This window comes from Candoia aspera, chromosome 4 (genome assembly GCF_035149785.1).
Source record: "Candoia aspera isolate rCanAsp1 chromosome 4, rCanAsp1.hap2, whole genome shotgun sequence".
Lineage (NCBI taxonomy): Eukaryota > Metazoa > Chordata > Lepidosauria > Squamata > Boidae > Candoia > Candoia aspera.
This window is the reverse complement of record NC_086156.1, coordinates 80,747,484-80,769,794: the sequence shown is the minus strand read 5'-3', so window position 1 is coordinate 80,769,794 and position 22,311 is coordinate 80,747,484. Positions and strand designations below refer to the sequence as shown.

The 22,311-nt window shown below is 40.9% G+C and overlaps 1 protein-coding gene across 1 annotated transcript in view; it reads right to left on the bottom strand.

Moving 5' to 3' along the window:
• The window catches only part of SRCIN1 (SRC kinase signaling inhibitor 1), a 142,140-nt gene that overhangs the window by 45,427 nt on the left and 74,402 nt on the right, over positions 1-22,311 (bottom strand). The window contains exons 2-5 of the mRNA XM_063302068.1: positions 8,504-8,696; positions 6,506-6,704; positions 4,466-4,559; positions 2,491-3,320 (exon numbers count right to left, since the gene is read on the bottom strand). Coding sequence (XP_063158138.1) covers positions 2,491-3,320; positions 4,466-4,559; positions 6,506-6,704; positions 8,504-8,696 — 1,316 coding nt within the window. The remainder of the gene's footprint in view (positions 1-2,490; positions 3,321-4,465; positions 4,560-6,505; positions 6,705-8,503; positions 8,697-22,311) is intronic.

The following is a 22,311-nucleotide window of genomic DNA, read 5'->3' as shown; positions in this document are numbered from 1 at the left end:
ATACTTGGAAATGATGCTTTGCTCTGCAGGATGCAAAGCTTTCCATTATTATGAAATTAAAAGAATCTTTAAAAGAATAGAGCAGGATGCTTGACAGATTACAAGCAGGCACATTGTTGTCTTGATACATTACTTTGGGGACTCAGGCAGTATATTATCAAGCAATGACCTTGGACCTTCTATAACATTTAATCAAACAATAAATCCCATTCAGCAAAGGCCCCTTCTCTTTTTTATTAAAAGTTTCCTGCTTGCAAATTTTCACTCATTTTATTGCTTACTGCTGGGAGATAGGTGATAATTGTCCCATGAGTAGCAGCTTTTAATTGAAGTTTGATTTCAGCTTCCCACAAGAGAGGGCTATAATAATTATTTTCCTCTCATTTTTAATTTATTTATTTTTAAATTAGCAAAATAGCACTTTTTTTTTGCATATAATGAAACAAAAGAAGCAAAAGGAAGAACCCAATATATAAAGCCTGCAACAGATCTGACATTAGTTGAGCAATCCTATGGACAATTATTCAGCAGTCAGCCTCATTATAGAGTGGAACTTAGTTCTGAAGAGTTATACATAGGATTATGCTGTAAGAGATAATTAATAGGCATATCTATTCAGACTACCCACTCAGTTGTCAAGTAATGTTTAAGGGCGGAACTTGCAAGCATGGAAGTCTAAATAAAGGTACACAGAGGACCAAATGCTTCAACAGTATTTTTCCTTGCTATACTGGTTAGTCTACTGCTAATGCAACCACATGGCAAATTAAAAAGAAAAAAGAAATAAATCAGATTTGAAAAAATACAGAACAACACTGGAAATCCCATTATCACTTCTCAAAAATAGGAATGCTTTGGAATAGACGTCTGTTGTGGATTTGCCTTGTGTCACTCAAATTTTTTTACAGAGGGTCAAGATGGCTTCCATTTGTAATTTTGCTGATTTTCCCCATTTCTTCTTCCAACTAGTTCTCTTATCTGAGGAAATTCATTAAAAGCTGATGAGAAGAGTGTCATGTTCATCGTTTCAATGTTCTGTATACATCGTAACGTTTCGCATGTCACTTTTCTAACCCGTGTTTGCGGGTTGGAAATTTCCGGCCGTGCCGGGCTGTAATCTTCTTACTGCAACTGTGGAATGTATGTTTGGGTTAGTGACTCTGTTCAAGGTTACTTTCTCAGGCCAATGTGGGCAACCGTTGCTAACACCTGGGAGGGGGTGGTTGCTAGGAGGGAGGAGGGGCGGGGCTGGTTTTGAAGCGAGGGTTTTTAGTTTGTATTTGGCGCGCTTTTGCTCATTCTCAGCTTTCTTCGTATTTGCATACTATTCTTTCAATAAATCAGTTTTCATTAAGAACCTGCTTGTGAGGCTGAGTATGTCAGAATAGGCAATCATTACAAAGAGGGGCTGAAAAAAGAAGCTACATGGGCCCTAGGTCAATAGATCTTTGTGTTGTCAGCAGGAATGGTCAGCAGGAAGCCTGTTTGACATGTTTTCCTCCAGTCCATAAGAAGGTACAAATGTACGCCAACATGACTTGCACTGTCCTGACAGCTGATCTCTGCTCCGCTTTGGTAACGAGACCAGTGGGAGGTTCTGTTCTGACAGGTTTAACATGGAACTAGTTACGGAAAATCATTGGTGGATTTCCTGCTGATGGGAAAAACGTCCTCCAAGTGCTCTCCTTAATATTGCGTGGGGCTGAGACTGGGGCAAGAGGTGAATTTTGACAGATAGCTAGACCCACCTCTCTGGCTTTATTGTAAAGCAGCCACTCATCCTGCAGATGATTTGTCTCTCTTGCATGTTTATTCAGTTCATCCTTTCTTACTTATGTGACTTTCTCTTTCACTCATCTGTCCCTCTTGCGCTTCCTTGCTCTCTTGCTTACTCATGTCCTCTTGCTGTCTCTCTTGCTCTGTCTAAAAACAGCAGACAAGCAGTTGGGGACAGGTATTGGCAAGTGGACTCACCACTTCAGCCAGCAGTGCTCTACAGTGCAAGCTGCCTTGTCAATCAGGACAGTTTTTATGTGGGTCTAGTGGCCTTGCATGAGACTGCTAGATCCATGTAGATAATTACCCTCATAATGCCTGATCATTGCTTTGTAAAGCACCAGACAAGCGTTACGTGCTCAAATGCCTAGTGCCTGATCTCACCTGCTGCTCCAGCCAAAATGACCATAACAGTCACTATAACAGGCCCAACAATCTGTGTACTAACCCATGTGCATTTATTTGAACATACTGGCACAAAATAACTAAAATCACTTGGGTTCTTTTGAGAGAACAGCACTATAGGATAGAAATGTCATTTGCTGAGCCCGGAATATCATTCTTTGTACTCTGTCAAATTCAGTCCCGAATAAGAAGACCAGCATTTTAGTGTCCAACTTCCCAATGTGTAAAATATTCAAGGTGCTGACCACTGTGTCATTAATAATGGTACATCTACTGTTAGCAAGAAATGATACACTTCCATCATCTTACCTTGTTTCAGTATCCTTGGCAGGCACGGGTGAACTGAATCCAGAATGAGGTCGTTCCCCAGGTCCAGGGAATAGTTCTGGAGCACCTGAAGAGCTGAGATTCCGTGGTTTATTGACAGGGCTTTCCATGAAGACTGAGGAACACGAGTCTTTGCGGAAAGTCTGCCGTACTGGTGAAGATCGACTTGGAGGCCCTGAATAAGGGCTGTGGGGGCTTTGGCTCTGCTGAACATCCACCAGTCGGCCATCAGCTATTTTCTGTGGAGATGATGGTGGCAAACGGAAGCCCATCCCTGGGCCATAAGTATCGCTGTAGATCTGTGCATTGGGCTTATATAAACTATCTTCCAGTTCTGATTGCAGGGCAGCAGCTGAATAGGTACTAAGAGAACGCACTGAGCCTCGCTTATAGAGCCCTCCAGGGTAAGCAAATGGATCCCCCATCCCAGCCAGCGACTGAGTAGATGTAATGCTCAAACGGCCCTCATGTACCATACTGTATGGATCAGCATACAGGCCCTCATTCTTCACCAGCACCATATTTTTTCCTGCCAGGTCTTCATCCGGCTTGACATCCCGACGCTCCAAGATAGCACTTGGACTTGGTGAGACACCCTGGGCTGGAGGGAGATTGGACAGGCGCTCGCCATGATGCACAGGGCTGCCAGCATAGGAGGGTGGGCGCCCACCACTGTAAGACATACGGGAACGGGAAGGCGAGGATGACTGGAGCACTGGAGGGGGAGAGCCAGAGGTGAGGTGGGAAGCAGGAGACATACTGTTTAGGCGCCGGGTGGGAGAGGATTCTCTGGAAGTGTAGACCACCTCTCTCTGGAACAGTAAGAAATCAGAGAAATTCAGAATATTATAACTTGTCTGCATTCTTAACATGGCATATAGGTGAAAACACGTGAGATTATTTAATCATATGAAACAACTGTAGAAGTGCATAATATATACTGAGCTGCCTGTGAGGATAGAGAACAAAATGTCTTGTTCTTGTGGCCATCACAAGAGATCACCTCCCAAAGTTCGGGAGAGTTTATCTCTCCCTGAAGCACAACATTTCCTTCTTACAGTTTCTTACTGTTGATTCATTCCATTCCATCCCCTCGTTTAGAAACATACTTTACTCTGATGAATGCTTTGATGGGCACATTTATTACTTCCCTGCCAAAGTTCTGCTTATGCTAGTGAAATATTTGTTGGCAAGTTGCTTTGTTATATTTTCCATCTTTCTCTTTCCTCCAAAGCAACTGTTCTCCTTACTAAACTAGTTTGTTCCCTAAAACAGATGGAGACCTTGTAGCTACGTTACTAAAGCTAACCACATGTGGGGTAATATGGGGTAACATGATTTTGCACTCAAATCTACAGAAACGCAAGTCCCATCCTAAATTCTTCCAAGCTCATGGACACCATCCATCAATATCAGAAATAGAGGATTCTCCCCAGTCCTTTCTTTTCCTAAAACAGAACTGCAAATCTAGGCTAGACCCCCTCAGAAGCAAGATTTTGTGGAATATATGAATTTTTCCCAAGGTGGAGATACTTTAAAAATGGTGACTTTTTCTGAACATCTAAAGCTCAAGGGAAATAGAGATCCTCTCTACTGAAGAGATTTGGCTCAAGTATTTCAGTTTTGCTGAAAAAGGAAAGGAGAAGAAAGGAGGGGGGTGGGGAAGGTGCTTAGATTAGCATCCTCAGAATTTTTCAATTACTTTCTGAGGAAATAATCACCCCAGTCCACATCTATAGCCTTCAAGCCACAAGGAGGAAATTGCCCTCTTCTGCTAGTATGCATTGAACATTATGACTGCACATCTGCAAAGTGCATTGCTTGCTAAAACGTCAATGTATGTCTGTGTGCACCACAGCATAGGCAATGAAATGTTCCTTAGTACTCTGCCCATTTTATCTCTTGTGGCATTGACAGTAAAGAACTGAATGGCCTCTATGCAACCCTTTGCTCTTACCCGAAGGTCACCATTGGTGATGTGGGATCCGGGGAATGAGGCATAAAGGGGCTCTTTCCGGTAGATTTTGATAATACTTCTGTCCTGAATATCCCTGCAAGAACAAAGCCAAAAGAATCACATGAGACAAACACATATGAGCTTTGGTTATTATTTCAAGGGCTAAAATATGCTTGAGCACATGATAGCAGCAAGGGTGACAGATGTATAAAGGCATTTTCTTGTGTCATTGTTTCCTGATCGTTCCAAAAAGCCTTCAAGCAGATCACATCAGGATTTAGAATTCGTAATCTTTTTGCAGTAATCTGTTGCTTTGATATACAGAGTATAGAGTATAGAGCATTACATCTAGTATAGATTTGTCCATGCAAATCCTTCTGTTGAGGGTGCAACAAATTTGTGCCTAATTTGTATGGGTCCCACCTATCTGTGGGTTTCAATGCTTGCTGGTAAGTTTGGGCTGAATTGCCAAAGCTCACATAAAAGGAACCATGAAGATCTGCAAACAGGAGATTTTCTAGTAAAATGGGTCCTGGGTGCTATCAATCAAAAGGCACTGTGTAACTAAGTATCTTTTCTTCCTTAATGGGTTTGTTGAGGAAAGGTAAAAGGAAAGAAGATAAAAGAAGCTATAGGAAGCACTACAGGAGGACTACGAACAGATAGAAAAGTGCTACTCTGATAAAAATACCTTACAAGAAAATATCCTCAGTTTATCAAGGGGGTGATAAAAACAGGGATGACTAATTTGATAGAAATATTTAACAGTGATGCATAGTGTGAAGAGAGTGGCTAGAGACACTTTTTTCGCCATTTTATAATACTAGAGCTTGACATTAAACAATTAAATTGATTGGCAATAGATTTTGGATGACAAGGAAAAATGCTTCTTCACATAATTAACTAGTGGAATCAGCTGCTGCAATATTTTTTTATCAATAACAATGGCTTTTGTGCTGCTAAATTCCCATAGACTCTAAGTCACTTACAGAACAGAACATCACAACAACAGTAAAAAAATAAATTTTTAAAAATTCAAAAACCATGACCACACCATCTCATGCGGGTAGGTTAAACCTCCAGAGCCCCCCTTGCCTTCCTGGAGTATCAAGTCTTTGTGGCGCTTCAGAAGGGAGAGGAGGGCTGCCAAATATGCGGCGTGGGCTGGTTCATGAAGTCACGAAGAGTCAGAAGCGACTGAATGGATAAACAACAGCAAAGCTGTTCCAAATAAGGGAGGCCATCACCAAGAAGATTTACCCTGGGGGTCACTCTAGATGGCATTCCCTCAAGGAGGGACCCTCAGCAAGCTTTCTCTTCCTGATCTCTCTTGGTGGGCAGATTCAATGCAGAGAAGCCAGTCTCATAGTTATGAAGGCCCTGCACCATGAAAATGTGGCAGTAGCCCCTGGCTCAGACAGATTTAACAGATAATGATTTCCTGATAGCATCTTAACTATAGTAAATAAATAAAACCTCCAGGTTCAAAGGCAGTAAACACCCTGAATAGTGAGTTCTGGAGGCAAAGGGCTGGGTTATAATTTTTTATGTTCTGCGTATAAACTTCCCCAAACCTTCTGGCTAGCCCCTTTCAAAGGCAGAATGCTGGACTTGGTGTTCTTAACAATTTGAGCAGGAAAAGCATAACGTTAGAGCTAAATACAATAAACCAGGTATCTGGCCACAGACTGTATTTGATTAATGTTTTCCTAATAAATTTTGACATTTTCTTACAGACATAATATTTCTTTTTCCATCCCTCTATCTAGCCTTCTACAATTCTTCTGGAGCAAAAAGAAACATTAGGAGAAACCTTGATGGAAAGAGTTATTTGACAGCAGAGCCTTAGAGAAAAGGGTCAGCTTTCCATTGCTGGAAATCTTCTAGCAAAAGCTGAACAACCATCTTTTGGGATTGCTTTAGCAGGAGGTTGGACTAACAGATAGAAGACCCTTCCATAGACATGATTCTTATGCAGAAGTGAACATTCTGTTTCCCCTGTTATTCCTCCCAGGAGTTAGTGCCTTCAGCAAGACATACCTGACATCCTCCAATTCATAGAAAACATTGCGGGATTCGTCCTTGATCAGGATGGCAGTGTTGGGGGACTTGAGCATCCCCATTGTCAACTTCTGAGGAAACATATGGACAATGAGGGCATGCAGAGTATCCATGCTGCTGATTTCGTGGGTGATATGAACCCTCCTTGTCTCATCCCCGAACTGCAGGAAAAGGATGCCTGAGGAAATGGAGGATTATAGGGAAGGAGGGCAGGAAGGAAACAGGTCAAAAGATGGAATCATCAAGTGACTCAGATAATGCTCATAATTATGAAATTGTAAACTTTGGGTCATATTCATAGGACACGGCTGTGAATCCCACTCCTAGGCAATTCACTCACCTTTGTGTGATGGTTGCACATGACCCAGAAAGCAAAGATTGTTGCACAAGTAATTTTATATTTATGTTTGCAATTGCAAAGAAGGCTGTAACTTCTCAGTTTTTGGCTCCCCCCACCGCTCTCTGAAGGGGGGAAAATGAAGATGACTCATGGTGGCGCAGTCAGGATTGGTGCCTTCACAGACTGGCTTGGGAGAGCATACCCCCTCCCACAATTTCAGTCTTTTTTTCACACACCTCCATGTGGCTCAGGAGACAAAAACTGAAACAGCCACAGCCACAGAGATGAAAGTCCTAGAGAGGCCCTATTTTTGCAGAGCTCCTCTAGGATTTCTTTCATGAATGTCAGAAGAGACGCTTCAACCATAGTAGTTAGTTGGCAAGGTTAAGTTAGATTACCTCAAACAAACCTGGATCAGTTTGTGGTAAAACCTCAGTGGTTAACTGAGTGGGTCAGTTAATTCAGTTTTGGAATTTGAACAAAAGCCTATCCACACACCCCACCCTCTAGGGCCCTTGTAAACAGCTGAATAAGTGTTAAAATGCAGAACAGTCTTCAGCCTTACATGTTTCAGGTATAGAGAATATTGCCAAAAATGTTCTCCTAACATTGCCAAAAAGTCACTTCCAGATTGTCATGCAATTGTAATCTAATACAGTTTTCTCAACCTTAGCAACTTTAAGGTGTGTGGACTTCAAGTCCCAGAATTCCCCAGCTAGTTAGCTGGGGAATTCTGGGGGTTGAAGTCCACACACCTTAAAGTTGCTAAGGTTGAGAAACACTGATCTAATATATCTGAAGGACACCAAGTTGTGGGGAAAAAAATATGGAATCACAAATACAGATGGAACTATGTGCCTTCAGATACACTGATAAATGTTCAGTTTCTATTTTAGGGGCCACTAGTAGCACAGGGCAATTAGTGCCAAGATTTTGAGATGTGTAACTATGGAATTCCACACATGGCTATCTCCCTTTCATTTTCACAGGTAAGCTAAAGGTATTAATAGTTGATTGGGAATATAACAACAATCAGGAGAATAAATTTAAGTAGTATTCTGATCCTTTTACTCCTATTAATAAAAAAAAAAAAAGTTGATGTGCCCTCTGGTTGTGCTGGAATACAAATCTCATTATCTGCTTACAGAATGTCTAATGACTCTGTTGGCTAAGAGTGACAAGTCTAGTCGTATAGCGCATCCAGAGAAGGCTATAGTAAAGTCTTACACACGGGTCCTTCCTAGACTTATTATCTGATATCTATTTAACTACAGATGCCAACATTTTAACCTTCCTTTCTCCCCTAGAATTATGTTGGGCCCCTTGACTTCTCCAAAGCTCAAAATCAAATTATCAGATCATAAATTCACTGTTGCGAGATGGGTTGCCATACAAATAATTTAAATAAATAAAATGAACACACAACCGCCTCATCTAAGATGCTTACATGCACCGTAAGTGAAAAAATGTTTACACAGAAACAGATTTCATCTTGTCTGCTCTGAGTGCTCCACAAGAAAAACTTCAAGGGGGAAACACAAAAGGCAGCTTTCATTTTCAAAAAAGGAGGTCTCCTGCCTAAGATCAGGACACCCATGCTAACCAGAGATGCTTGGATAGTTCACAAGGGAGTTTACCTGGTGACCGGAGTTTTGTTTGGCTGGTGGAACGAGACAGTGGCAAGCTTTGCCTAAAGCGGTTCATTCTGTTGAACCCAATGGGCAGCTCAGCTTCAGACATGGTTTCCAGAGACTCTGCTGAAGCAAAGGAAAGCTTGGCTTGATCAGCCAGGCCAGGCTGAGAACCCTGTGAATGCCGAGAGCTTCGGGTCTGAAAGAAGGGGGGGGAGGGGGAGAGAGAGAGAGAGATGACATCAGGACAGGTATTTTCTATCAAGTTTCCTGAATATAGACTTTAAACATGGTATTGCCTCCCATCCTTTTCATATAGCTGAAATGTTCAGCTGTTGTTCTGTTAGAGAAGGAATTATTCCCCTTTTGTAGGAGAAGGAGAAAAAGTTGCTCAGGATTTAATATGAGTTGGCAGCAGAAGATTGTGGCTCTAGTTTGTACCTGCCATCTTTGTAAACTAAGCCTAACTGACAGTGAGCTCTGTAACACAACAACCTGTTGGGGATAGAAGCTGCTCTCAACTAAAACAGAACCGGACCTAGTGATCCTCCATATTGCTCTCACAGCAGCCAGTTTGCCATCCATATTCTGGAAGGCAGAAGGTGTGACAGGGAAAGCCCCATAAGAAAAAGAGGCGGGAAGACAAAAGTACAAATGTTATTTTTCTGAAGTGGAATGAAAAAAATCTTACAGAGGAGATGTTTTTGGCTTCTTACAACAAGGCACAGCACAAGAGCATGGGTGGGGGACAAAGCGTGGGCAGCATGACCTGTACCAGAAGCAACACATTCCTGATGCACAATGAATCTCAGGATTTGGCAACAAAAATAATTATTTTCTACTTTTAATTAAGAAGCAATATATTACAGCCAGTGCATTTTGAGTGGAGTCCAAACAACAATTTTAAAAAGCCCATGGTATTATTTAAACAACCGTGGCTGCAAAGCTAAACAGGAACAGACGTGGTTATCACTTGTATGGGAGGCCACTGGGAAACCCCATGGCTGTACGCTAGACTGAGATTTTTTTTAAAAAAAAATCACCTCTATATTTTGCCAAGAAAACTACATGAAGGTGTGAACGAAGTCACCAGGAGTCAAGCTCAGTTCAAAAGAGACTTTTCCTTTTCCTTTTTTCTCGATGTGTCACAGTTTTACTGCATAATTTGCCCTGCTCATTTGTGAAATGTTGCTTGTACAAAAAGGTGTAATGTGGCAGTACCAAGATCAATTACTAAGTGTGTGCACTGCTACATTCTGGACCAGCTGAAGTTTTCTTGTTGTTTACAAGGGCAACCCCATGTAAAGCAAGTTACAGTAATTTAAATGAAATATGACAACAGAATGAGTGACTATCTTCTGTGCATCATATCCTAGGTAGAGCTGCAACTGGGACACCCAATCAAAGCAGTACAAAAGCTTTCCTAGCTGCAGTCTTGAGGAGGAGCCATGAGTACCCTCAGATAGTATGCTTGCTCTTTCTGGGGCAGCACAACCCCATCAGGAATGAAAGATGCTATAGTCCTGGAATGAATCAATCATTGAATCAACAGCCTTCACCCAAAGTGATAAATTACCTCTCCCAGTGGTTTCATGTAGATGTTTAACAGGATAGGGGACAGGATTGAACCCTGAGGCACTCCACAACAAAGTGCCCAGGGGTCCACCCTCCCCCCCACCAACCACCACCCTCTCAGGAAGGAGCAGAACTACTGCAACACCATGCCTCCATCCTCCAACCCTTGCAGGTTGACTGTGGTCAGATAGGATACTGTGGTTGACAGCATCAAAAGCCACTGAGCGATCTAGGGAGCCAAGGACGGCCACACTACCTTCATCCAAGCCCTGCCAAAACTCATCCATAAGACTGACCAGTGCAGTTTCTGTCCCATGCCCAGGTCTGAATCTAGACTGCCATGGGTCCAGGTAATCTATATTCCTTAGAGTCCTCCGCAATTGCAGCCTCACCACTTTCTCAATCTTACCCAAAAAAGGGAAGGTTAGGCATAGAATGGTAGTTGTTCAGTTTTGTTGGACCCAGGCCTGGCTTTGTGAGGAGTGGCCAAACCAGTGCCTCTTTAAGGACTTCTGGTAGCTCCTCTGCTCTCAAAGAGATATTGACTACAGTGTGGATCCAACTTCAAGTCCCCTGCCTCACTGCTTTAATTAGAGAGGAGGGTTGAAGTCCAGTCCACAAGTAACATAAGTAAGATTGCAGAAGACTGTCTAGTTCCTTAGGATCCACAGGCTCTAAGGTCTCACATATAACACCGTAGAATGTAATCTCTTTCATCTCAATAGATTCTGCCCATTTAGCTTCTAACTTGGAGCAGATGCAACTGGTTTTATCCATGAAATGCTCGACCAGATTATTGCAATTTATACTGACTGGATCTTCTGGCCCATCCTTCCCAAAACTGTCAGGGAAACTTTAAAAAGTGTAATTGGCTGGCATTCCATAGATGCAATAAGGGAAGTGAAGTAACTATGCATCACTATCCTTATTGCCATAAAGAAAGCTGTAATTTATATCTGATCACATTCACTTCTTGTTTTCCATTAGTGCCATTCCAGGTATCTCTTCATCCACTTCATTTCATGGACTGCTTGAGTAAACCAAGGAGTTGCATAGAATTGGTGGGTGGGGAGAAGCCAGCCATGGGGGATCCTGTCAAGTGCCCCAGTTGCCTCTGATTTCTAGTGGTAAACAAGGCATCTAACAGAAGCACCAACCAACAGATGGCTGGGAACTCCCCAAGCGCTATCAGGAAACTTGGTGGATCCATCAGATGTCAGGGGTGGATCATCTTAATAGGACACTTCTTCCTTCAGAGGTTGGCAGCCCCAGTCAGGCCCATCATCACAAGGAAGTGATTTGTCCATGGTAATGGACTGATGGAATAGTCCCCCAGATACAGATCATGACACATTTGCTCCAAGGTGAATACAAGATCTAAAATGTGGCCAGCCATGTGCACAGAGCCAGCAATGACCTAGGACAAATCCATGATTGCCATGGTGGCAATGAACTTCCAAGCCAGCTCTGATTCCAAGGAGGGGAGATTGAAATCACCTTGTACTCTTTTGTGTTATTGTGAATCCACAATCATATAACAATTGTAATATGACAAAATATAAATACACTGCGAACAATCCTACTACCTGAATTTATCTAAGTTGTTCTAAATGGAATCCAATCAAGTGTACTCCTTCTCTTGATTCTACTTCTTTGTCTAGTCCCACTTATTATTTGGAACATGATCCACAGCATGCTTACTCAAAGGCGGACTGTGGCCTCTACCTGAAAAAAGTTGTACACCCCTCATTTACAAAGAAATTTTATAGCTCATGAAGTCTAGAAATAGAAACATTCCCAAAATATTTTTCTGAAACACACCACAGAATCAGTTATTTATTCTAATATCTAGCATGGAAATAGAAATTGGAAGCATGGTTACAAGCTTTAACCAGTTTGATATATAAGCACTTTACTTAATTAATAGCGGTTGATTAATTTTAATCAGCAGGGCTCTAGATTAACAATGCTTGTTTAATGTTAAGACTATTTTGATTCTGCTATATTGCTACATATAGAATGAAATACAAGATATTAAATATGTTATTCTCACAGTACCTTGGTTTTTAATTTTATGTTATATGCTTCTTTTAATATCTAAAACAAGTACATTTTACTGAGGCTTTGGCTGGTATGCAAATATATATAAATTCAGTCAATTGGTTGACTGCTCTATTAAAAGGCAAGTGATTAATTATGAAAGATGTGTTAATTGGTCAACAGCCTCCACTGGAATGAGCTTCTGCCAGACTGACAGACCACCTCAATTAATCTAGTAGCCAAGCACTCATCCAATTTGTTCTTCAAGATGCCACCTGGCTTGGGGCGGGGAGGGGAGTAGTCACGTTTGGGGATGGCTAGTGCCCTAGAGTGCTTGTTGCACACAAGGACTGAGTTAGACCATCTGCCATTTGGATTTTATTTTTATTTTATATTTATTGTCTATGTGTAATTGCATTTTTATATATCGTATTTTTATATATTATAATTATATTGTATGTCTATTGTTTTATTGATTACTTTGTTGTAAACTGCCCAGAGTCCCTCTGGTGGGAGGAGATGGGTGGTGACAAATTTGATAAATAAATAAATAAAATACCCAGTGATGAAGATTGTGTTTATGCAGGCATGTGCACACACAGTCCTTGGCAATCTGTTCTAGCACTGTTAAGTTAGATTTATACCCAACATTTTGATTTCTTTCCTTTCATTGATTATTTTTTTATTCCTATAACTTCCTCCCTCTCACCTATGGTGTCTTCCTAATTTGTCCAAGGAAGCTTACCGAGCTTGACAAAGAGGGCATTGTGAATTTAGATAATAGCAACTTGCCCAGACAATCTAAACAACCATCAAGATGCAAATTCCATCCCTTTTGTACATAAGTACATGAGGGGGAGAACTTGTGAATCACAGCACACATTTCATCATTTTGACAAAACCGCTGGGGACACTCATGGCTGGTGACATTCAGAAAGGGGAGGGTAGCAAAGAGAGAGGGTTTGCCCAGTGGCTTTGCTTAACGTATCTTCCAAAGCAGACATAGTGGGAAAGCCAGAACAGAGGTTTTAGATGCAGGATAGCAATCAGCTGTGGGGAAAGCAATGTTTATACTGGTATAGTTTTCTGCTGGCTCAAGGACAGGTGGACAGCACTTTAACTGAGCTTTGAGGAAAAGCTCACAGAGCTACCAAATAGCTATTCCCTCTTTCCTTCCTCAATAATAATTTTTCTGTTAAGAGGAAAGAACTACAACTGGGAAAGTATGATAAAATTGCAAAAAGACATGTTTTCTGAACATGCTCACCCCCTTAATAAAAACTATATTTGAGCCATGTTTTATTGTGACTACACAATAATAGCCTTTTCTGGAAGCACACTTCTCCTAGTAGCAGGAGGAAGAGATATAAAGGGGGATGGGAGCGGGGGACGCAATATAGTAACTATCCTTCATCAAAGCTGGAGGAGAATGTACAAGGAGGCAGCTTGGTCTTCTTCCCCTTCAGGGCCTGTCTTGCCCCCTCCAAAAAGAAAATAACCTGCCATCAGATAGCAGCCTCCTTCTATGGCTCTGTTCGGCCACTTTGGCCACTTGAAGGTGTGTGGTCTTCAACTCCCAGAATTCCTCAGCTTTCAAGTGGCCAAGGTTGAGAAACACTGTTCTATGGCATAGGGAGAAAACTTCCATACCCAAATCAGAGCAATTTCCTATAGAAATCTTGATGGCTTTGCTCCTATGTCATGTTCACCGTTTCAATGTGCTTGGTACATCGTAACGTTTTGCATGTCATTAGCCAGATGCGTGTTTCATCTCTGAGGGGAGGACGGTTCCTGCTTGGGGAATACTTATCTCTTGGCTGCGGGCTTGGAATGTGTTTGGGTTATCTCATGTATTCAAGGTTGCTTTCCCAGGCTAGAGGAAAGACGGTTACAGGCACCTGGGATGGGTGGTGATGACTCTGCTGGTAGGGGGGCGGGGTTACGTTTGCAGCCGAGGGTTTTTAGTTTGTATTTGGCGCGCTTTCTGTCATTCTCAGCTTTCTCTGTATTTGCCTTAGTTTTCTGAATAAATCAGATTTCATTTAGCAACCTCTTGTGAGTCTGAGTGTTTGGGCTAGGCAACCATTACATCCTATTTTCCCTTTTTATCTTTCTTATAATAATTGCAGACAGACAAAGAGACAAAGAAGTCAGAGCATTGGGACCACCCTTGAAATTGCTGTAGACTGCCTATCTATTGTGTGAAAGAAACAGCTGCTATGAGACCTAAAGGGGCTCGTCTTAATTCTGGGAGAGAAGTAATGACAAGGCTTATGGTAGCAGGAAGCAGAAGAAAGTAATGGGCATTCAGTCCCAGCATAAAAACCACTAATATGTCAAAGATCCCATTTCACATGAATGTCCATGTATTCTTCTTTTAGTACAATGTGCCTTTGCACAGATGGTTGTAAGAGGCAAAAGCAATGCACACGCACTTAATAATTGGTATTACTTTTCTGTTTGTTTATTTTCTGGATCAGCTTCTGTCGGCAAAACCAAAAGGTAATCCCCTTCCTACAAGGAACCTGTAAATTAGAGTGGCCTGCATAGAACAGTGACTGAATTAGAAGAGATAGGGAACCTTTTACTTAAACTACCAACCCCATTGCTTAAGTCCAGATAGTAGCAAATATGTCCCAGTTGTAGACTTCTGAAAACAATTTTAAACAGACAAATAAAGGATAAGGCAATCTATGAAATGTGGAGTATGCTCTGCTTTGGTGGAGGCTACAACCCTTACCCCACCATCCTGTTTCTAGCAGCATGGGTGTAAACTCCACCAACTGGGCCACGACCAGTCTGGTAGTTGTAAGCCAAAACGAAAGGAGAAACTGGGCCAGAGAAGGACAGGGTATTCCTTTGGGGACTTTTTGGAGGCAATCCTGACATCTTGGTGCTCTCATGCAGCCTTCTACTATCCAACAGTGACTTCTTGCAAAAGGGATATTTTAATCTCTCTGATTCAGGAAGAAAATAGTTTAATGTGCTTTGTCTTCCACTGTCTATTATCAGCTGGGAAGCTGATTCCCTGCCATGTCCTCTGCTTTGCCAAACAAAGACTGGAAAGTTGAAGGTGGTGAGTGAATGCAGAGGATCAATCAACTGGCTATACTTTCAACTGAGGATGGCTAATCATCCCCAGTGGGTTATTGTGTAGCCGCCTAAAGGCTTCCTTTGCACCCTAGCCCATTAACTTGAGCTTTCCAGTCAAATATAGAAGAAATAATACTTTATTCCTGTTAGTTTTTATGTGCAGAAATATGTATGTTAGCAAGCACCATGAAAATCATCTCTTTAAAAGCTTGATCCTGTTCTCTCCATAAACTGGCTCTCCACACTGGCAGATGCTGACATAAAGGGAAGACATCCATGAAAGAATTATTATACTAGAAAGCAACCTCAATTTTAATTCTGCAGAGCAAGCCCTTGACATTCTAATTTTCCTCCTATACCATTCCTATATAAATACATGTAGATTTTGCATTCTGAAGAAACACAGGATACATGAAGTGTGGAAACTAGAAGACTGAACTAGTCTAAATTTAAACAAGCTACTACAATATTTTCTGAACAATGCTTTCAGTATGGATTTACTTTGTCCAGAGATATAAGCCAGTTTGTATTTCATGCCATTCATTATTACTTTACTTACCCAAGGGAGAACCAATACTGTGAACGTAAAAATTCTCAGGAACCTAAATCCTTTGCTTTTTAAAAAGGTGCATTACCTTTTCCATAGATACATATGGAAGTGTATTAAAAAAAATCTTGTTCCAAACTCAGAAGGGGGACTTCAGAAGGGGGACTTCTGAAGGCAGACAGTGGGGTCTTGCATCATTCTTGAATAGCAGAAGAAAGGAGATCTGGCAATTGTATCCTTTTTTCATAATTTTTACAGGGCAAAGATTTTGTATGAATGCATGTGAAATTTTGAATTTTTGTCAGAAAGAGAAGAAAGGCTGCACTCTTGGGCCATGGGCACATTAGAAAAAAGAGTAAGTGTTGAAATGCAGCTTTGAAATCACTTCAAAGTGAAAGACCATAAAAGCCAGTGCAGCAGCTAAACAGATGATGTGTGTGTATATTCCAGGGGAGCTGTGTTATGGCTTTAACTTACCCTTTTCCAGCTGTTCATTCATCTACCCTTTGACCAGACAGCTAAAGATCCTGAAGTGAGACTGCTGTGTGATTCCACATCAAGGCAGCTCAGAAGCTAGAGGTGCTTCCAGAAAAGGTTTCTAATGTATGATCACCCAATTTATTTCTGGAATGTTAGCAGGGAGTCTAGACATCCCTGTCTTTCACTTTTAATTCTCCTATATTTTGTCCTACTCTTTGTTATTTTTCTTAACCCCTCCTTCCAGGCCTGCAACTAGGGTCTGTATCACCCAGGGCAAACATGGATTCCGTGCCCATTTTGGCACCCCCCCAGAGCTCACTTTGGTGCCCCCCCAGCGTGGCGCCCGGGGCACATGCCCTGTTTGCCCCCCCCAGTTGCGGCCCTGCCTCCTCCCCCCATTCAATCGAGGGAAGAACAAAATCGTACATGATGTCCTTTTACTAGTAGTGTTAGTAGCCATCTATCCAGATGTATCCCATTATTTTAGAACTGGTTCAGAGCAGTTTGTTATCAAATAACTGTATCATACCATTATAACACATTCGCTAATGAAACCGAGATTGGGGAAATTGGATTTTCTCTTCCCATGACCATCTGGGTCTATTTCCTTTAATAGAGCCTTGGCATTTATTTTATTTATTAGATCCTGCCTGAAGGTCAGAACAGCTTATACAGAGCAATCATGTAATCTACTGTTCAGGCCTCAACCAGCAGAAATCTGCTTAATTTTTAACAATAAAATAGCAGCTCAGACTAGCACATCATTTTCTATATCCCTTCCCCAGAAACTTTTTTTAAAAAAAAATAAATTAAATTCTGGATGAACATGGAACAGCATTTTAGAACAAAGACTCACTGAGAATAGCAAGATTATATATATATGGGGGGGTGTCGACCCATTAATACATTTTTTTTTCATGATACAAATATATGAAACAGATGTAGAATCTTAAGAAAAAGGGGGAGCTGAATCACAGCTATCGTCTGAAAGCCTGGATTATTGCAGTAAGTACATGGAATAGCATCCTTTTTGAAAACATACTAAAACACTGAAAAATGTCACTCTATGATTTGATTTCTGAAACATGTTCACTGAAATATTTGCAAAGACATCTATTGCAAATTTATTTGCCTTAAGGTTATTGCTGAAAATGAAATATAGTCGTCTATATTCTGGACACAGTTTCTATTTCCCAGGATCACGAGTCTGCATGTTCTCCACCTTCATCTTTAGTCCATACATGACTTCTCAGGATGCCCACACTTTTATTCAGGGGCTCATCTTCATAGTTGTTTTTAGGCCAATTTAATATTGCTGTTTTTCTCAAATCTGGATAAAGGAATTTCTTGCCATTTTAAACTGGAGTCTGTGAATACCCAAACATTTCAAGCAAATTACAAAATGTATATCGGTCATTTAATTTCCAGAAAATTCAATGTCCATATTGCCTCACTCTATTTTTAAACACATAGAGACAAACATACAAATAAAACAGAAGCTCCTACTTGTTTATCAATTCTGGTTAAAGAATAAGCAGTTTGAGAAAGAGGGAGGGAAGAACTAACATTTTGGAACTAGATTTTAAAAGAAGGGAAAGAAGATGAAGGAAGGAAATCAATACTGAAATTATAATAGCTATAATAATTGTTTAACTGAGGCATTAATTGGAGACTTTGATTAGTCCTGTGGGTAGCACAGAAAACTTTCTTTCTATAACTAATTTACCATCACATTTGTTATTTTTTTTTTCTTTTGAAGTTGTTGGCAACATCAAGGTTGTGGAGTCCTTGGTGCTCTCTGTAGCTTGGTTGTTTGCTTGCAGACGTTTCATTACCCAACTAGGTAACATCATCAGTGCTAGTGAGTGTGGGGTTTGCTCCCTGTTTATGTATTTATGTATGTTTATATACAGTAGCTTGCCCTGCCAGTGTTGGTGGGGGTGCGGTTTCTCCTTGGTAGTTTCTTGATTAAGGTATTTTTTTCTGCTAGATTCTTTGTCTAGTGTTAATCCCTGCTTATCTGGGTGTTGGTTGCTGGAGAGGGTGTGTTCTGGTCTTTTTGTTTCCTTTCTGCTTTTTTATTGTCTCTTTTGAATGGTGTGTAATGGTGTGTTTTATCTCTATGTGTCTATCGATGGCTGATTTGCCAAGCTTCCAGGAATTCTCTAACATTTTTGGATTTAGCTTGGTCTAGGATGCTCACAGTTTCCCAGTTGAAACTATGGGTGAGTCTGTCCATGTGTTGTGAGATTAAGGAGTTTTCATCGTGTCTTCTGACTGCCAGCTGGTGTTCATGGATGTACTCTGCTAGTCTTCTGCCTGTCTGTCCTACACAGTGGCTGTTACAGTTCTTACACTGTATGTCATAGATGACTCCTGTGTTTTCTTCATGGGCTACTGGGTCTTTTGGTTTAAGATGTTTTGGAGAGCTTTAGTTTGTTTGTGTGCTACGGTGATGCTGTGTAGTTGTAATAATCTGTTGGTTGTTTTTGAGATGTCATAGCTTGTTCCAGTTGCTCCTTGAGGTCATCTATGGTGTGCTGGCATTTGTTTAGGCTAAGATGAGCATCCATGATCATTAGCTGTATAATTTTCAGCCAGTTTGTTGAGCTATTTTCCATCTAGCTGTGCAATTTATTGGAGGTTTGTATCTGACACTGGCGGACGGGGTATGCTGTCATAGGCATTCGTGCAGAAAGAATAGTTGTTCCTTGGTGGAGGTTTGCCTACATGCAAATTTCTCCCATGTGTGTGCTTTCTGAAGCGTCTGACACCCATATGTGGTTCCAATAGAATCAAGGTTTAAAATTTGCCATCTTTCAGAGAACAGCTCGTAATAGGTGCCTGAAATCAGCAAAACTTCTTAACCAGTTTGCTGATAAGCTTTGGATCCTACTGGTTTTATGTATTTATTGATTAGATTGTTATCCCAGCTTTATTTTTTTTATCAATTTAAGACAGCATACATAGCTAATACTCCTGCCTCCTATTTTCCCCACAACACAACCTTGTGAGGTGGATTAGACTGGGAAAGAAGGTGCCTGGACTGGCCCAAAGTCACCCAGTCAGCTTTCACACCTAAGGAGGACCAGAACTCACAGACTCCTGGTTTGTAGCCCAGCACCATAGCCATTACACCAAACTGGCTTTTGATGTCTAAGGAAATATACTATGGAAATTAAGATTAGATAATGTCATTAATGACCAGGAAGGCCTGGTTCAAACATTTATAAGCTGCTACTCCAACCTGAACAATAAAGGATGATATTAAAGTAACTTTGTTAATTCAGAGTGATCTGAACAAACTTTTATTGCATTTTGAATACACACTTGTATTCAAGGAAGAAAATTCATGTACAAACCACTTGTACTGCAACCATGTGTGTCTTCATACCATATGTGACAAAAAGCCAGCTTATCGTATGTAGATTACACATTCTTATTTCGCCTCACAATAAAGACTTATGTATATATTATATGTATTTCAGCTCCAGTTCATGTTAGAATTTTTATGGATGTTGGGGAAGAGTTTGGGATTCCTATGATGCAGCCCAAACATTTGCCATTTCTTCCAACACATAAGAAAGAGAGCTATAAACAGTTGGATTTGAGAAGCAGGAAATGTTTAATATTGGTATGGGGAAAGTGCTCAGTCATCAGCCCTTGGTGTGCGAATGAAATGTCATAAATACGTTTAAAATTGTCTACTTACAACTGTGAAAGTCTGGAAAATATATTCATTTTCTAGTGTAAGAAAATGAACAAAATTTGAAGTGACCCATTTTAAGTGATTGTTGATATGGCAAGATTGGAACCTAAATATTTTGGTGTCCAAAGCTAAAGAACCCAATCATCCACACAAAAGAAATAACATAAAGCATAATTCATATGTTTGCACATATCATTTTCACTTCAGGTGACACTTGTCCAGAGACTATCACAGATTACTCCCCATAGGTTAGATCTGGTTGTCTTATACTGTGTGCTGCTTTTAAATGTAAATAAATCACTTGAAATGGCTGCACATCTAAGCTTGCAGTAGAGTCTCCACTGTTAACATGGGATAAAGGTTTTAGAAGGCTGCAGCTCTGTCTTTTAGACATATTTTGCTGTATTTTATTCAGAAACCAATTATGTAATATTTCAGCCCCTTCTCCAAGTTATCTCTTCTCTTCACTTGAAGGAAGGGCTGAAACGTTAAATAATTGGTTTCTGAGTACCAACCAAAGTGCTTGTTTTGACCTATAAAGCCCAACATGGTTTGACTCCATGTTATCTTTAGGACTGTCTTCTCCAAAGTGAACCTTTCCATCCTATGCATTCAGCCCAGGAGGAGATGTTTAGGATTCCCCTAGAAGATTGGGGGAAGGGAGTTTGCAGGCAGGCCTTCTTGGAAGCAGCCTCCATCTCAATAAGATAGCTTATTACCCTTCACCCAAGATCTGGATAATTGCTCTTTGTTCATATTTTGGATGTGGTGAAAAGCATTCTTTTCTGCTGGGTGTTAGCAGTTCAAGTTGCTGCAGTTGGTCCATTTTAATTTTTTCAGTATGGTTACTGTTGCTTTTAATTTCTGATTTGATCTAAATTTTAACTGATTAGCATTTTCATTTGCTATGTTATTTATTTACATCGATTTGTAAGCTGCCTCCTCAATGACTTTTTTGGGTAGTTTTAATGTTTTGAGATTGTGACTCTCCCAGAATCTTTGGAACTGGGAGAGACTCCATGTTTTATAATAAACAAACAAACTTATTCCTAAAAACTACACACATTCAGATCTTTAAATGTATGCATTTGCACGTGTATTTTGTCTTTCATTATTAAATCATCTTCAAAACTATCTGTAACTGAGTGTTTCTGAATTCAAGGCAAAACGCTTGCAGTCTACAGTATATCAAACAGCCTGTTTTTTATTCCCTATCCCAATGATTTATTTTGCTCAGGGGAAAAAAAAGGAAGCAAAAGATGATTGGATCAAGAAGAGGAAGGGAAAAGCTGATACAGCTATATTTTGACAATGGAATGGGATTTTTCAGCCAAATAGCTGCTGTTGCTATGCTTTTAAGTTGGTTGCTATGAGGTTTGGGCACACATGCATGTCAGAATGTCTGGGTAGTTAATTTGACATTCTTTCAAATCAGTGGAGTTTGAACTTTAAGAGACGTGACATTGTTCAGTTTTATCAAATGGAACTTCAGAGGAAAGTAAGGTTTAATTTATGCCGTAAACTAACATAAATGTAAGGCCTGGTATTTTTTCATTACCAGTTACAGAAGACACACTTTCTGTCTAGATTCCATCTATATGATGATACCTGAGCAGTGTGGGAATTGCTTGTGCAGCATCCTCACACAGGTTCAGTAAACACTTGCATGTGGGAACAACCCAACCGTATGGTCTGTCTGGATCTTTTCTCCGTTTGTACCTGAGTACAGCAAAAACATGCCCTGACAATATCTTGCTTTCTTCCATGTCTCTGTGACCTTGCCCTCTTCTTGTCCCCAGCCAATGAGTGAGTGAGGCTTAAATTGTCCTTAACTGTACCACCATTAGTACCTTTCCCCCTTTAAGCCATCTAATGGCAGTTGCAAGGTCCGCATAGTTAAAGCAATGGTGTTCCTCATAGTAACATATGGCTGCGAGAGCTGGTCCATAAGGAAGGCTGAGAGAAGGAAGATCAATGCTTTTGAACTGTGGTGTTGGAGGAAAATTCTGAGAGTGCCTTGGACTGCAAGAAGATCAAACCAGTCCATCCTCCAGGAAATAAAGCCAGACTGCTCACTTGAAGGAATGTTATTAAAGGCAAAACTGAAATACTTTGGCCACATAATGAGAAGACAGGACACCCTGGAGAAGATGCTGATGCTGGGGAGAGTGGAGGGCAAAAGGAAGAGTGGCCGACCAAGGGCAAGGTGGATGGATGATATTCTAGAGGTGACGGACTCGTCCCTGGGGGAGCTGGGGGTGTTGACGACCGACAGGAAGTTCTAGCGTGGGCTGGTCCATGAAGTCACAAAGAGTCGGAAGCGACTAAACGAATAAACAACAACAATGGCAGTTGCAAGGTGTGTAAAAG